We start from the raw sequence: 14139 nt of genomic DNA, 5'->3' as shown, positions 1-14139 counted from the left end.
GGGAAGGGCGAGCGACCACCAGTTGGGGCTGCTGGCGCTCACCGGACCCACCACACCGCCGATAGGACCGAGCCGGAGACCAGAGACCAGCCAACAAAGAGGAGGACCTGGAAACGGACAACCTGGAGACACGCCAGACGGGCGGGAAGGGCGAGCGACCACCAGTTGGGGACTGGTGGCGCTCACCGACCCTGCCACAGACCACCGATACCTGGAGGACCGAGCCAAGACCAGCCGACCCGCCAACACCTGGAGCCACGCAGCAACGGCGCCAGGAAGGGTGAGCGACCACCAGTTGGGGACTGCTGGCGCGCCACCCGACCCGCCACACCACCGATACGACCGAGCCAAGACCAGCCGCCGCCGACACCTGGAGACACGCAACGGGCGGGAAGGGCGAGCGACCAGCAGTTGGGGACTGCTGGCCGCTCCACCCGACCCGCCACAACACCGATAGGACCGAGCCAGACCAGCCGCCGAACACCTGGAGACACGCAACGGGCGGGAAGGGTGAGCGACCACCAGTTGGGGACTGGTGGCGCCACCGACCCACCACACCGCCCGATAGGACCGAGCCAGACCAGCCGCCGCCGACACCTGGAGACGCCCAACGGGCGGGAAGGGTGGCGACCAGCAGTTGGGGGACTGCTGGCCGCTCACCCGACCCGCCACACCACCAATAGGACCGAGCCAAGACCAGCCGCTGGCGACACCTGGAGACACCAACGGCGGGAAGGGCGAGCGACCACCAGTTGGGACTGCTGGCGCTCCACCCGACCCGCCACACCACACCGAGCCGCCGCGACACCTGGGACCGAGCCGACCAGCAGGAGACCAGCCGCCGAAACCTGGAGACGCGACACCTGGCGGGCGGGAAGGGCGGCGACCAGCAGTTGGGGACTGCTGGCGCTCACCGACCCGCCACAACGCCGATAGGACCGAGCCAAGACCAGCTGCCGCCGACACCTGGAGACGCCCAACGGGCGGGAAGGGCAAGCGACCACCAGTTGGGGACTGCTGGCGCTCCACCGGACCCGCCACACCACCAATAGGACCGAGCCGAGACCAGAGGAGCCGCCGACACCTGGAGACACGCCCAGGCGGGAAGGGTGAGCGACCAGCAGTTGGGGGACTGCTGGCGCTCACCCGACCCGCCACACCACCGATAGGACCGAGCCAAGAGACCAGCCGCCGACGACACCTGGAGACGCGCAACGGCCAGGAAGGGCGGCGACCAGCAGTTGGGGACTGCTGGCGCTCACCAGACCCACCACAACGCACCGATAGGACGGGCCAAGAGACCAGCTGCCGCCGACACCTGGAGACACGCAACGGCCAGGAAGGGTGAGCGACCACCAGTTGGGGGACTGCTGGGCTCCAGCCCCGACCGCCACCACCACCCGACAGGACCAAGCCAAGACCATCCGCCGCCACCGACACCTGGAGACGCCGCAACAGGGCAGGAAGGGCGGCGACCACCAGTTGGGGACTGCTGCCGCTCACCCGACCCGCCACACCACCGATAGGACCAAGCCGAGACCATCCGCCGCCGACACCAGGAGACGCCCAACGGCGGGAAGGGCGGCGACCACCAGTTGGGGGCTGCTGGCGCTCCACCCGGACCCGCCACACCACCGCCGCCGGAGACAAGGAGCCGCCGCCGACCATGGCCCACGACACCAGGAGACACGCAAGGCAGTTAGGGAAGCGAAGGGCATAGCGACCACCAGTTGGGGGGCTGGTAGCTCCACCGACCCGCCCACCGACCCGCCACAGGGACCAAGCCGAGACCATCCGCCCACGACACCTGGAGACACGCAACGGCCAGGAAGGGCGAGCGACCACCAGTTGGGGGACTGGTAGCCGCTCACCGGACCCGCCACACCGCCGATAGGACCAAGCCGAGACCATCCGCCCACGACACCAGGAGACACGCAACGGCCGGGAAGGGTGAGCGACCAGCGGTTTGGGGACCGCTGGCCGCTCTCCAGAACTGCCACAACACCGATAGTATTGTAATTTTAGATAAAGTTGACTACATATCACGTATGCAAGCCCTACTGGATGATGATACGACATACAAAACACTAACAAAAAATCCCCTTGATCAAGTCATAAAAAGTTTCAACAGCACAGCAAAAAAAACCCTTAAAGATAAAAAAGACTGATAGGTCAGTTGTCAGTAAAATTTCCCTCGTTACCTTACTTGTACGGATTAGTAAAAACACAGAAAGAACACAATCCTATGCGGCCTATTATCAGTACTGTTGGCTCAATATTATATAAACTTTCGAAATATATTACCAAGCTCTTGTTTCCGTTACTTGGAACTATCTCAGATTCTCACGTATGTAACTGTCTAGATTTAGTTGATAAATTAAGACAAAATCACTTTTTGCCCCACTGACAGATTCGTTAGTTTTGATGTTTGTTCTCTTTTTACTAAAGTCCCTATAGATTCTATTGTAAAGTATCTTAGTAATGAATTAACCCGTCACGAATTACCTCTACCTGTAAGTCATATTATTTCTCTCACTAGGTTGTGCATTTGTGATTGTAAGTTTATATTCAATGGCGCATTTTACCAACAAATATTTGTTATGGCAATGGGCAACCCTTTATCCCCACTCCTCTCAAACTTGTACATGGAATTCTTTGAAAACGATATATACCTAATATCATTTATACTCCTTTAAAGTGGTATAGGTATGTTGACGATATTTTAGCTGTAAAACTTCCTGCTGGTATCGATGTAAATAAATTATTTATTCTCTAATTTGAATAACCAGGTACCATCCATTAAGTTTACGTTAGAATTAGAAAAGACAATTGCTCTCCCCTTTCTTAGATGTTTTAATACACAAAGAGAACCATTTCAATGCAAATTCAGTATTTATAGGAAACCAACCAACAACTTAACTCATGTCATTTTTATTCAGGCCATCACCTTAACATCAAAATATCAATTTTTTTCCTCTATGTTTAAACATCCTCAAAGCTTTCAACATTGTCAGTCCCCAGTATTTGGATCAAGAAATTGAATACATAAGAAAAATAGGGACAGATTTATGCTATCTTTCACATATACTACATATTTGTTATAACAAAGTCCACAAAAAGTTTTATAATGAAAGTAACATGAAGAAAGAAACCCTAAGAACATTCTTTGCTTGCCTTATTTGAGTGGTTTTGAAAACATAAAATCATTTTTAAAACCTTTTAATGTCAACCTCGTTTTTTCTTATAATAATGGGAACACTCAAAAGAATGTTAATAAAAAATAGCATAAAAAAGAACAGATAACATAATATATAAAATTCCATGTCTGGACTACATTCATTTTTATATTGCTACCAATCTCTCCATAAAGATCAAGATTTAGTATGTACTTATTATCAGAGCAACATAAGTATTCAAATCAAAACTGAAAAGCATCCAATGCTATATTCATTCATTTAAGTGAAAACTCTCACAGGATAAAACTTATCTGAAAGTTCAGTGATTAAAATATCTAAAGATTCCCTTCAAGAAAGACAAATAGATTTCAACAACAATTATCCAGCTTACTTCCAGCTGTAATTTTAATTTTCCATTAGCCCAAATCCATTCGCTCATTAACGTATTAAATAAAATGAGGAAAGAATGAGTTTACAAAAGATAAAATCACTGACATTTAATTACAAGTTAGATCGTTACTTGATAATATTTTATATGTATCCGTTATGTTTAATATGATTTTTTATTTATCAAAAACATGTCATCTTGGGGCAAGCTGGTTTTCAAAATTATTGTTTACAAAAGAAAGATGCTGGATTTTGTTATCATCAATCAAATATTTTTGGGTTGTCAGTCAGGACCCAGTATAATCTTTTAATTGTCCTTTAATCCTTCTGAACGGTTGCTCCTAAGAAGATTGTAAAACGACCTCCATTGAACGTCGTTTTGGCAGTTCTACTAAGGCCAAAAATTGTGTTGGATTTGGTTATTTTCCTCCTTATAACGGTCACCTCTGTCATTTAATGAGCACACTTTGTAAAGTTGCTTTTATATTTCTTAGTCCTTGTAACATTTCATCTGTGTCAGAAGGCCAGTGAACAGCACAGAAGCAAGTGTTTCCGTTTCCTTCGAATTTTATCTCTATTTATATATTCAACGTTTAAACAGTGTTTTATAGGTTTTCTTATATTCATATTACACTGTGGTATAACAAGAAAACACATTATATATATATATATATATATATATATATATATATATATATATATATATATATATATATATATATATATATATATAGACCAGTCACTATATAGTGCTAGTACCAGAGGTCATCAAATGGCTTGTAGTAGGCCTACATTCTACATACACGCAGAACAAATTTCTTTAAATAAAATTTCATACCATATCATGTATTTATATACCAATATAAACTGCATAAGAAAAATTATTTACAATTTCACGCATGTATAATTTTAAAATAGAATCAATATCAGTCTTGCATAAAATTACAGGATAATTTATTCTGCTGTGAAATGATTCCCAAGAACATACTAATGTAAAATTCTTCTGACGATGATGAAACTGAAGTCATAATTTTACGAGTACCTTTACTTTTTTATTGTCTCCTATGAATATGATAAAATTACTGGACCACAAAGAAACAAATATAATTAATGATTCTCATTTGCAGTAAGGTACAAAGATTAGTCTCCAAGAAATAAAAAAAAAAATACTCAAAACCTTGTATTTTTCATTTTTCATCGCTCCGAATATACAAACCATTTAGTACTGAATACTGACCTTTGTTTACCTTAGGAAGAAAGAGGCGGAAGTTTTTGAAACGGAAAACGAGCAGCACTGATGTACATGTGAAACTGTCACCCAGTTACAGCTGCTACAAACGCCTTATTTTGGCAGCTTGCGATACCTTGCTGTCAGCGAAGGGCCAACGGACAGGCATATTGAGACACATCCCAATAGCTTCTACCGTGAGCAGCTATTTCTCATCTTGGTAGTAAAGTGTATTGGCCTATATAAAGGATTCCTTTCTTCTTTAATTTTGCCCGTGGTTGAGCTTATTTAATGCACATTCTTGTAAAAATCAAACTGTGTGCTACTTCCTTGACTTCTTGATATGGTTGATGCATGGAACTAAATCTAATCACGTTATTTGATGAGCAATCAAGTGAAAGTATTCGAAATTTTCATTTGCTTCCTCACACTTTATATAGATTATGATTGTCCAACTTTCATACTTCTGTCGTTCTGCTTTAACGTATTTATTCCAGTGCCACTTTAATGTTTTTTTTTTTTTTTATTTCTTATGGGTTTTCAGGCTGGCTTCTCATTTGCTTCTCTTTCCCATTTTTTTTTCTTTTTTGACTACAGGATTTCTATTAATAATTTATTTAACCTGCAGCGTGAATTACAATTATGTGTAACTGTTTCAAATACTCTTAATCTGCATAAGCCTATGGATTGCATTTCCTTCAATATTGGTCCATGGTAATCTCAGAGGGGAATATTTCAGTTACTGTTAAACGTATGCTTCGGATAAAGTAATTTGCTTTTCATAACTCCTGAGTAATTGTATGAAGCCCTTGTCAGACCTGACACATTATACAGTAGACCTAGGCACTTTGTGAATTGTTCTATACAACATCTAGATATTTTATTTGTTCAATGAATTGCATATCTAACACCAACTGTATTGCACCAGTAATTACATACATTTGTAAATTCCCTCATTGCTTCTATTGTTTTTTTTCGAAAAAAAAAATTAGATGGCGTCAGTCCATTATCTACAGTAGAAAAAATAGTCAAACTTCTTTAGAGTTTCTGGTTCCATTCGTTTTCTGAAACTTTTCCCTCTTATAGTTCTGTATCCTTAGCTTTTCCTGTGAATGTTTCTGTCCTTTATCACCTCTTTCTTTCAGTTTACTTTATATCCTTCAAATGACTTTTTACCAGTATCTGGAATTTCTGCTTCTGGCTGTATCATATTTTGTTGTATTCTTTCTTCTAGGGCCTGTCTCCTCATTTTGCTAAATATTCTCTGGTGGGTTATTTTTTTATTCACTTGTGGCCCACAACTGGTTCTGTCTCACCACGCTTTCCTCGCATCACCCTCTACTATTTTTCCAAAAATCTTATTTTTGGGACTTTTTTTTAAAACTCATTTGTCAAGTTGAATTGGCTCTGTTTTTTCCAGTCTGTGTGGCGGGGGTACCTCCTTCTGCATTCTCGTTATTCTCAGATAGTTTCTTAGATTCCTATTGTAAATTTTGTGTTTCCATTTAAACCTAACGAATTTTATCTGATAAGGCCGATACAAGTTTTACCTAGTCAGGTTCCAAGAGCTCACTGGTTTTACATATTTCTTGACATTCAAGAATTGTGTCCACTGTACTCACCTCTGTTCCACGTTGTGTGGGATCATATTAAGGCCCAGATAGCCACTAATATTTCTTGGTATAACCAATTGGTCTTCTGGTCTCCTACTACTTGTGGAAGACATCACTTTTCTTGCTTTCCTTCATATTTCATTGGCATATACACTTCAATTGGGTAAAATTTGGTTATTTTGAGAATGCACCCAACAAAAATCAATATACATGACACACCCCTACACCCATTCGAGATCAGGGCATAGTTTCCTCGTAAGGAAAGGTTAGGGTAGGATGTACCCGTTGGGATAACGTGTGCAGCTCCTTTGCACTTTTACCGACACTTCTTTTAAACCATTTGAAAACACTCGAGAACATTTATATTTCATCTACTTCTACAATCCTGGTGTTATCAAATGCACAGTCAAGGTGCAACTTTACTTTGTCTTACCTTAGCTCTTTGACCAGATTAGTATTTGGAAGATTTCTTGTAAGGAATACAAGTAGGTATGTCAGTCTATCCTCATTGTCTAGGCTTGTTTATTGTCTGCATTCTACGTTTCTTAGAGTTCCTAGCATAGCCTAGGCTATACATGACCTGTGGGTAGCTGCAGAAAACTACAAAATAAAGCCTTCTCAATGTATATAACTCCTGAATGCAAGGCAAGGAGAGACGAACGATGCCTTTCTATATCTGTAGCATTGTCGAGGATGTCCTTTGCAACGGCGCCCCAAATTTGTGGGACGTCCTCTAATTGTCTTATATTGATTTAGGGTTTCTTTCCTTATACATCGAATACATATATTTATTTTCTCCTCTTCGTCAATCCCATTTATCAGTAATTTGATATTTCAAGGTAAATATCCTCCCGTTTTCGGACGAAAAAAGAAATTAGTTATACGGAAATTTCCCAGCAGCATAAGAAATAGACCCACGCACTAAATTTCAGTAAACTTAAGGCTTTAAATAAAAAGTGGCCAGTGGTTTGACATTTTGAATCACTTATGTATCCTTGTATTATCAGATCAAGCGAATGTTTTGTCCACTGTGTACCTTTAAGCTGTGAATTTCTCAATCTGATTCTTTCTTTCGTAATTACCATAACTCTCTCCTCTTTTAAGAAGCCATCGCCTTCTTTACGATCAAAATACATCACAAAAACATCGATTTTTAATCAAATTTTTATTTGCTACTGGTAAATCTTGATGAATTTCGTGCTTTTCTTATTGTTTAAATACCAATAAAAACTTTTCTGATGAAATCAAGCATTGAATAAAAAAAAGTGCATATTTCAAATATATTTTGGTTTAATCCGACTAAATACTTATGAATGCCCTTTGTAAATCGACTTGTCTTTTTTTCCAACAAAGATGTAAGTTCTCGAACCGGTATTTATAACATCATGATAGGCAAATAACTACGTGAACTGATTATGTAACTGAAAATTTGATTCCCCTCTCTCTCTCTCTCTCTCCATTCTTTTGCATCGTGCCAGAGAAGAGGTTCACACGAGGAAGTTGTCTTCCATGTAGAACATCTCTGTGATTTGGTCCAAGAGGTCGCCATTCTCCTCAGATTCGACGTCTCCTTCGAATCCCATGAGAGGGGCGTATTTCTTCATGTCCTTCTGCATGCAGACCAGTATCTGAGGATGGAAAGTTAGTGAGGCACTGTACGGAAGGGTTGAAACTTAATCCATATTTCGGTCCTTTTGCAAATAACTTTTTCCAACGTGTCAACAGATTCAACTGTCAATTCTACATACAGTAGCCTATTTGCAAGTCAGTGGTGTCTGTTGTACTTTTCGCCTGTATAACGATTTATTCTCAAAAATGCTGCCCTGGTAATGCTAAGGGCAATATACCACCTTGCTTATTCGTCTCCTCAACACATAGTTGGCAATAAACAAATCTTTATTCAGACTTTAACACAACAAAATCGTAAAAAATGACTTTTCAAAGGTGAAAGACAACATCCACGTTAGCCACTGACATAGCAGAAGTCAGTGTTATTTTGAAAAATGGATCAACAATACGAAAGCTATTAAAACTGTTTAAAGTTATATAGCTGTGCCCTGATGGCTGAACACGAACAGTGTAGTTTGCCCGCAACTGTGTTAGTGGAGTGGGAGCTTAAGGTCGCCACTAACGTTCAGTTATGCCTGCGCAGTTCAGCCTGCGCTGTTATGTCTGCACAAGTGCACAGTCGGCCTGTTCAGGCAAAATTGAACCCACTAACGTTCAGTTTTGCCTGCACAGGTATAACTGAAAGCTAGTGGGTTCAGTTTTGCCTGCACAGGCCTACTGTGCAGGTATAATTGAACGTTAATGGCGGCCTTTAGTAACCAGAACCCAAGTGGTATACGGCCTGAGGTACGCGGGAGAAAAATAAGTCCAATCAAACCTCACCTTCTTCATATGCATGCACTTCATGAACAGCATCGTGGTGCCCAGTTCCTTCTTGATGGGGTGTTTAGCCTTCTCGACGGGCATGCACATAGCGAAGTCTCTACACATGTCCATGGCCTCCAAAAAGTCGTTCTTCAAATCGGCGTCGATCGAGAGCTTGTTTATCTCCTCGGCTACGTGATCGTAGTTGGGCTGGTTGTCTTGGTCCATCTGTAACAAAGAAAAAACGATAAAATTTTTATCTCCCCTCCACTTGTCATCAAGAAAATGCAGAATGCTTCGTACATCTATTTCCAAGAAGAAGAAAATGTGTCACCTGCTCGGTCTCGAGAAATTGCAAATCGCGTCAGTAATCTAAGTTTGTAATATACTGTTTCACTCGTTTGTTCTTAAAAGGCTTTAAAATATTTAGTAATTTTATCATCAGAAACTGGACTACATTCCAGATGCTTCTTTATTTCATTCGGTGACTTGATGAAGCTTTTTTTATGATCTCAAAAAGAGCGTAACATTCTTGTTATAACAAAATGATGGTTTAATATGTAACTTACCTAATTAATAAATACTTAAAAAAGGCTTTACCTGCCTTATAATTGTGAAAAAATACACAAGAAAGAAAGAGAAACATAAAGACTCACACATACTGTAAGTGTTAAAGTTGAATACTGCAGAGTAAAAGTGAAGAGGAAGATTTCTCTCGAAACAAACGGAGATTCTTCCACTAAAAGACCGATACACGAAAAACAAAGCAAGATACTGTGCATTTTAGCAAACAGACGAATAGAATATTAATGAGGAAAAAGAGAGAGTAAAAATGAAGCCCTTTAGATTAAAGTTAAAAAGTTAATGTTTGGTGGTTTCAGTCCTCCCGCCTCTCGGGCGGACGCCAGCCGGGTAACCCCAACACTCATACCAGTAACCAACCGTTAGTCTCACTATCCGCCCCTTGAAGGGAAACGAACGCTGGTCCCCGAGATGACGAAGCCAACACCTTACCAAACAGGACGAGCTACAAATAACGAGTTATTATATACTTCATCATTCTGTCAATTCCCTACTTACGAGGTCCAGTTCCTTGAGAACGCAGGTGATGTTGCTAATCTTCGCCATCATCTTCTCCTTCAGATTCTCGATGCCCTTTGGGCTCAAGTCAATCGACGAACGTTTCTGAAAATGGAAGAAGAGGAAAGACAAGATTTCAGTTCGAGAAACACCGAAAGGGGACGAGGACCACTTTGGGACTTCAATAGAGTTTAGAAAATGTATTTCCTAAAAATGGATAGGCCTATGCACTAGAAGTGACTTGTGTATGAACAATTCTTATCAAAACCAATGTACATTTTATTTCAAAATGAGCAAACTTAACTGTCCAGTGTTTAAGAGTTTATATGAATTATTTATACATACATACATACATACATACATACATACACACACATATATATGCTAAAATGCAGAAAGTAAGCGCTATATTTCAGAGACTCTCTCTCTTCAGGCAAGTAATGAATGAGAACGTCACAGAAAAGCGGTAGTTATACCAGAAGATCCATATAGCACTTACTTTCTACATTTTGACGTTTTTATTGGCTCATTATATTTGATGGAATTGTTTAAACAGAAAATATTTCACAGTCATATATATACATGTGTGTGTGTTATTCTGCTACTCTTTAAGAAAAAGCCCGCCAAAAAAACTTACTGTCCTGAAAGCAGGCTGCTGGAATGACGAGAACACAGGCTGCGGTTGGTTCACGTAGACAGGAACTGGGACGTAGATGGGAGATGATGACCCTAAGGCCTGCTTTTTAAAGGGTGAGGACTGCTTCCTCATTTCCTTCTGCAAGAGACGGGAACAAGGCGTATGATTTCTCAGGATTTCACACGAAGTTCTGGTAAAAGCAGTATACACGGGACCCACTGAGACGTTAGTGGAATGGAATGGAACATAGAGTTTAGGCCAAAGGCCAAGCAATGGGACCTTTGAGGTCAATCGGCGCTGGAAAGGATATTGAGAGCATGTTTGAAAGGTGTAACAAGAGGAAAACCACGCAGTTGCACTATGAAAAAATAGTTATGAGAGGGTGGATAGCAAGACGGAAGAAATATATGAATGGAGGTACGGTAAAAGGAATGAAAGGGGTTGCAGCTAGGGGCCGAAGGGACGCCGCAAAGAACCTTTAGTAATGCCTACAGTGCATCGCGTGAAGTGCACTTAAGGCACTACTCCGCCTATGGAGACTACGACATTAGTGGGTCCTGAGTATGCAGTACAATAGCAAGAAGTCGCCTTTGTTATATATTTAAATAAGCAGAGACAATCAGACGGATGACAAAGTACCAGCGATTGGTTTTGCTCCATCATTTCCTTACCAGCATGGCCTGAATGTCAATCATGGTCTGCGTGATATCCTGGCCCTTGCATTTGTCGCAGGCTGCCTTCATCTGCGTCTTCCAGTTCACGACAGTGTCCTCGCCCACACAGCTAGACATGATCTGGAAGGATTGTGGATTGTTATTATTATAACTGATAAAGTAGGCTCAAGAAACCTTTCTGTCACTTTCCCAGGCTCTGACAAGACGCGACACCGAAAGAGCTGTTCTTACAGGAGTGGAAAACAAAATAGATACCGCTGAACTCATACTATAACCACTAAGTCATGGGTGAGCCCCATGTGTAGAAACCTCCACAATTGGTGCTTCACTTCCATCCTAAGAACTCTTAGTTTCTCTGAGCAACTTAATCTTCTATATCTATACCACGCATCCTATAACACTTCTGCAGTAAGTAGTCCTCTATCGGTAATTCTGTCAAAAACTTCTTCAATGTTCATGTATGACAAATATAGGTTTTTACTTTTATTTTCAAACGGCTCATAACTGTGGTTGTATGTGAGTTATGAGAATCTCATGGAGAAAGAGAGAGAGAGAGAGAACAACTGACAATCGCCTTACCTTCATGTGAGCGTATTTCTTCATCATGCTGCCCCCTCCAAAGGTGGCAACGGATGTCCCAACCAGGCAAAGGATGGTAATGAACCGCATCATTCTGAAATGAAAGAAAAAAAAACGCGATTAATAGAAATAAGCCTTTTTTTTTAATGGTAAGATATTGTTGTTCCTTAATACTCGTATCAAAAAAAACATTCTCCTGTTACCACGATAACTATCTAAAGAAAGTGAGTCTATTACTAGTTTTGACAATAAAAATTTTTTAAAGTCTATTACTTGTTTTGACAGCCCAAAAAAAAAAAAAAGTCTATTACTAGTTTTGACAGCCCAAAATTGAAAAAGTCTATTACTAGTTTTGACAGCTCCAAAAAAATTGAAAAAAGTCTATTACTAGTTTTGACAGCCCAAAAAAAATTGAAAAAGTCTATTACTAGTTTTGACAGCCCAAAAATTGAAAAAAGTCTATTACTAGTTTTGACAGCTCCAAAAAATTGAAAAAAGTCTATTACTAGTTTTGACAGCCCAAAAAAACTTGAAAAAAGTCTATTACTAGTTTTGACAGCCCCCCAAAATTGAAAAAAGTCTATTACTAGTTTTGACAGTCTCAAAAAATTGAAAAAAGTCTATCACTAGTTTTGAAAGCCCAAAAAAACTTGAAAAAACTCTATTACTAGTTTTGACAGCCCATAAAGACTTGAAAAAAAAACTCCCTAGATGACTCTTAATTAAACATCACATATTTTAAAAAATCCTGTTATTAAGATAAAATATCTAAAGCAAGTAAGTCTGTTACTAGTTTTGACAGCCCCAAAAAAACTTAAAAAAAAAAAAAAAACTCCCTAGATGACCCTGGATTAAACATCATTTTTAAAAAACCTCATGTTATTAAGATAAACTGTCTAATGAAAGAAAGTCTGTCTACAGTTTTGACAGCCCAAAAATTCTTGAAAAAAATATTAACTAGATAATCCTGGATTAAACATCATTTAAAAAAATTCTCCTGTTACCATGATAAACCGTTTGCAGAAAGTAAATCTATTGCTAGTTTTGACAGCCCCCCAAAAATTGAAAAAACTCCCTAGATGACGCTGGGTTAAACATCATTTACAAAAAAAAAAAATCTCATGTTATTAAGATAAACTGTTTGAAGAAACTAAGTCTATTACTAGTTTTGACAACCCAAAAAAATCTTAAAAAAAAAACTCCCAATATAACTCTGAATTAAACATTATTTATTAAAAAAAAATTCTCCTGTCACCACAATAAACTGTCTGAAGAAGGTAAGTCTATTACTAGTTTTGACTGCAAAAAAAAAAAAAAAACATTTATTTACAAATAAAAGTTCTCCCATTACTATGGAAACCCATCTAAAGAACGTAAGCCTGTTACTATAGTCTTGATAGGCAGGTCCCCCTCAAAGAAAGAAAGAAAAAAATTCCATTTCTTTCCTTACCTGTTCGACCTGACGGCGTCGATACCTTTCCTATGTGATCTTTCCTCCCTCCCTTTATATACATATATATACCTGCTACTGGCACCCACACTCTCTCTCTCCAGACAACGCCCACCCCGCCGCCCCAACCCCCCCAACACATAATCATCTGTTCACCCCTGGTATCCATCATTCACATCGCAGGCTCCACCCCGTCTCTCTCTCTCTCTCTCTCTCTCTCTCTCTCTCTCTCTCTCTCTCATACAAGATATCTATCTCTCTCTCTCTCTCTCTCTCTCTCTCTCTCTCTCTCTCTCACACACACACACACACACACACACACACACACAATTAGACCTGCATACAAGATATCCTCTCTCTCTCTCTCTCTCTCTCTCTCTCTCTCTCTCTCTCTCTCTCTCTCACACACACACACACACAATTAGACCTGCATACAAGATATCCTCTCTCTCTCTCTCTCTCTCTCTCTCTCTCTCTCTCTCTCTCTCTCTCTCTCTCTCTCTCTCACACACACACACACAATTAGACACAAGATATCCATCTCTCTCTGTCTCTCTCTCACACACACACACACACAATTAGACCTGCATACAAGATATCCTCTCTCTCTCTCTCTCTCTCTCTCTCTCTCTCTCTCTCTCTCTCACAATTAGACCTGCATACAATATCCTATCCTCTCTCTCTCTCTCTCTCTCTCTCTCTCACACACACACACACACACAATTAGACCTGCATACTCTCTCTCTCTCTCTCTCTCTCTCTCTCTCTCTCTCTCACACACACACACACACACACACAATTCTATCAAGATATCCTATCTCTCTCTGTCTCTCTCTCTCTCTCTCTCTCACACACACACACACACACACACAATTAGACCTGCATACAAGATATCCTATCTCTCTCTCTCTCTCTCTCTCTCTCTCTCTCTCTCTCTCTCTC

The 14139-nt window shown here is 41.0% G+C and overlaps 2 protein-coding genes across 2 annotated transcripts in view; both read right to left on the bottom strand.

Annotated features, from left to right (window-relative positions):
• LOC136835616 (F-box/LRR-repeat protein 15-like) overlaps positions 1 to 7126 on the bottom strand; it is a 47795-nt gene extending 40669 nt beyond the window's left edge. The window contains exon 1 of the mRNA XM_067099380.1: positions 6838 to 7126. The gene's annotated coding sequence lies outside the window, so the exon portion shown is untranslated. The remainder of the gene's footprint in view (positions 1 to 6837) is intronic.
• A 544-nt stretch (positions 7127 to 7670) lies between these two features.
• Positions 7671 to 13258, bottom strand: LOC136835179 (uncharacterized). Its single transcript, XM_067098399.1, has 7 exons — positions 13198 to 13258; positions 11748 to 11841; positions 11166 to 11288; positions 10495 to 10632; positions 9858 to 9962; positions 8796 to 9005; positions 7671 to 8032 (listed from the first exon to the last, which is right to left on the bottom strand). The coding sequence occupies exons 2-7, from the start codon at positions 11838 to 11840 to the stop codon at positions 7892 to 7894; spliced, it is 810 nt and encodes a 269-aa protein (XP_066954500.1). The 5' UTR covers position 11841; positions 13198 to 13258; the 3' UTR covers positions 7671 to 7891.
• Positions 13259 to 14139: the final 881 nt, after the last annotated feature.

This window comes from Macrobrachium rosenbergii, chromosome 55 (assembly GCF_040412425.1).
Source record: "Macrobrachium rosenbergii isolate ZJJX-2024 chromosome 55, ASM4041242v1, whole genome shotgun sequence".
In the NCBI taxonomy this organism is placed as follows: Eukaryota; Metazoa; Arthropoda; class Malacostraca; order Decapoda; family Palaemonidae; genus Macrobrachium; species Macrobrachium rosenbergii.
The sequence above is the reverse complement of the archived record's forward strand: the minus strand, read 5'-3'. Positions and strand labels throughout refer to the sequence as shown.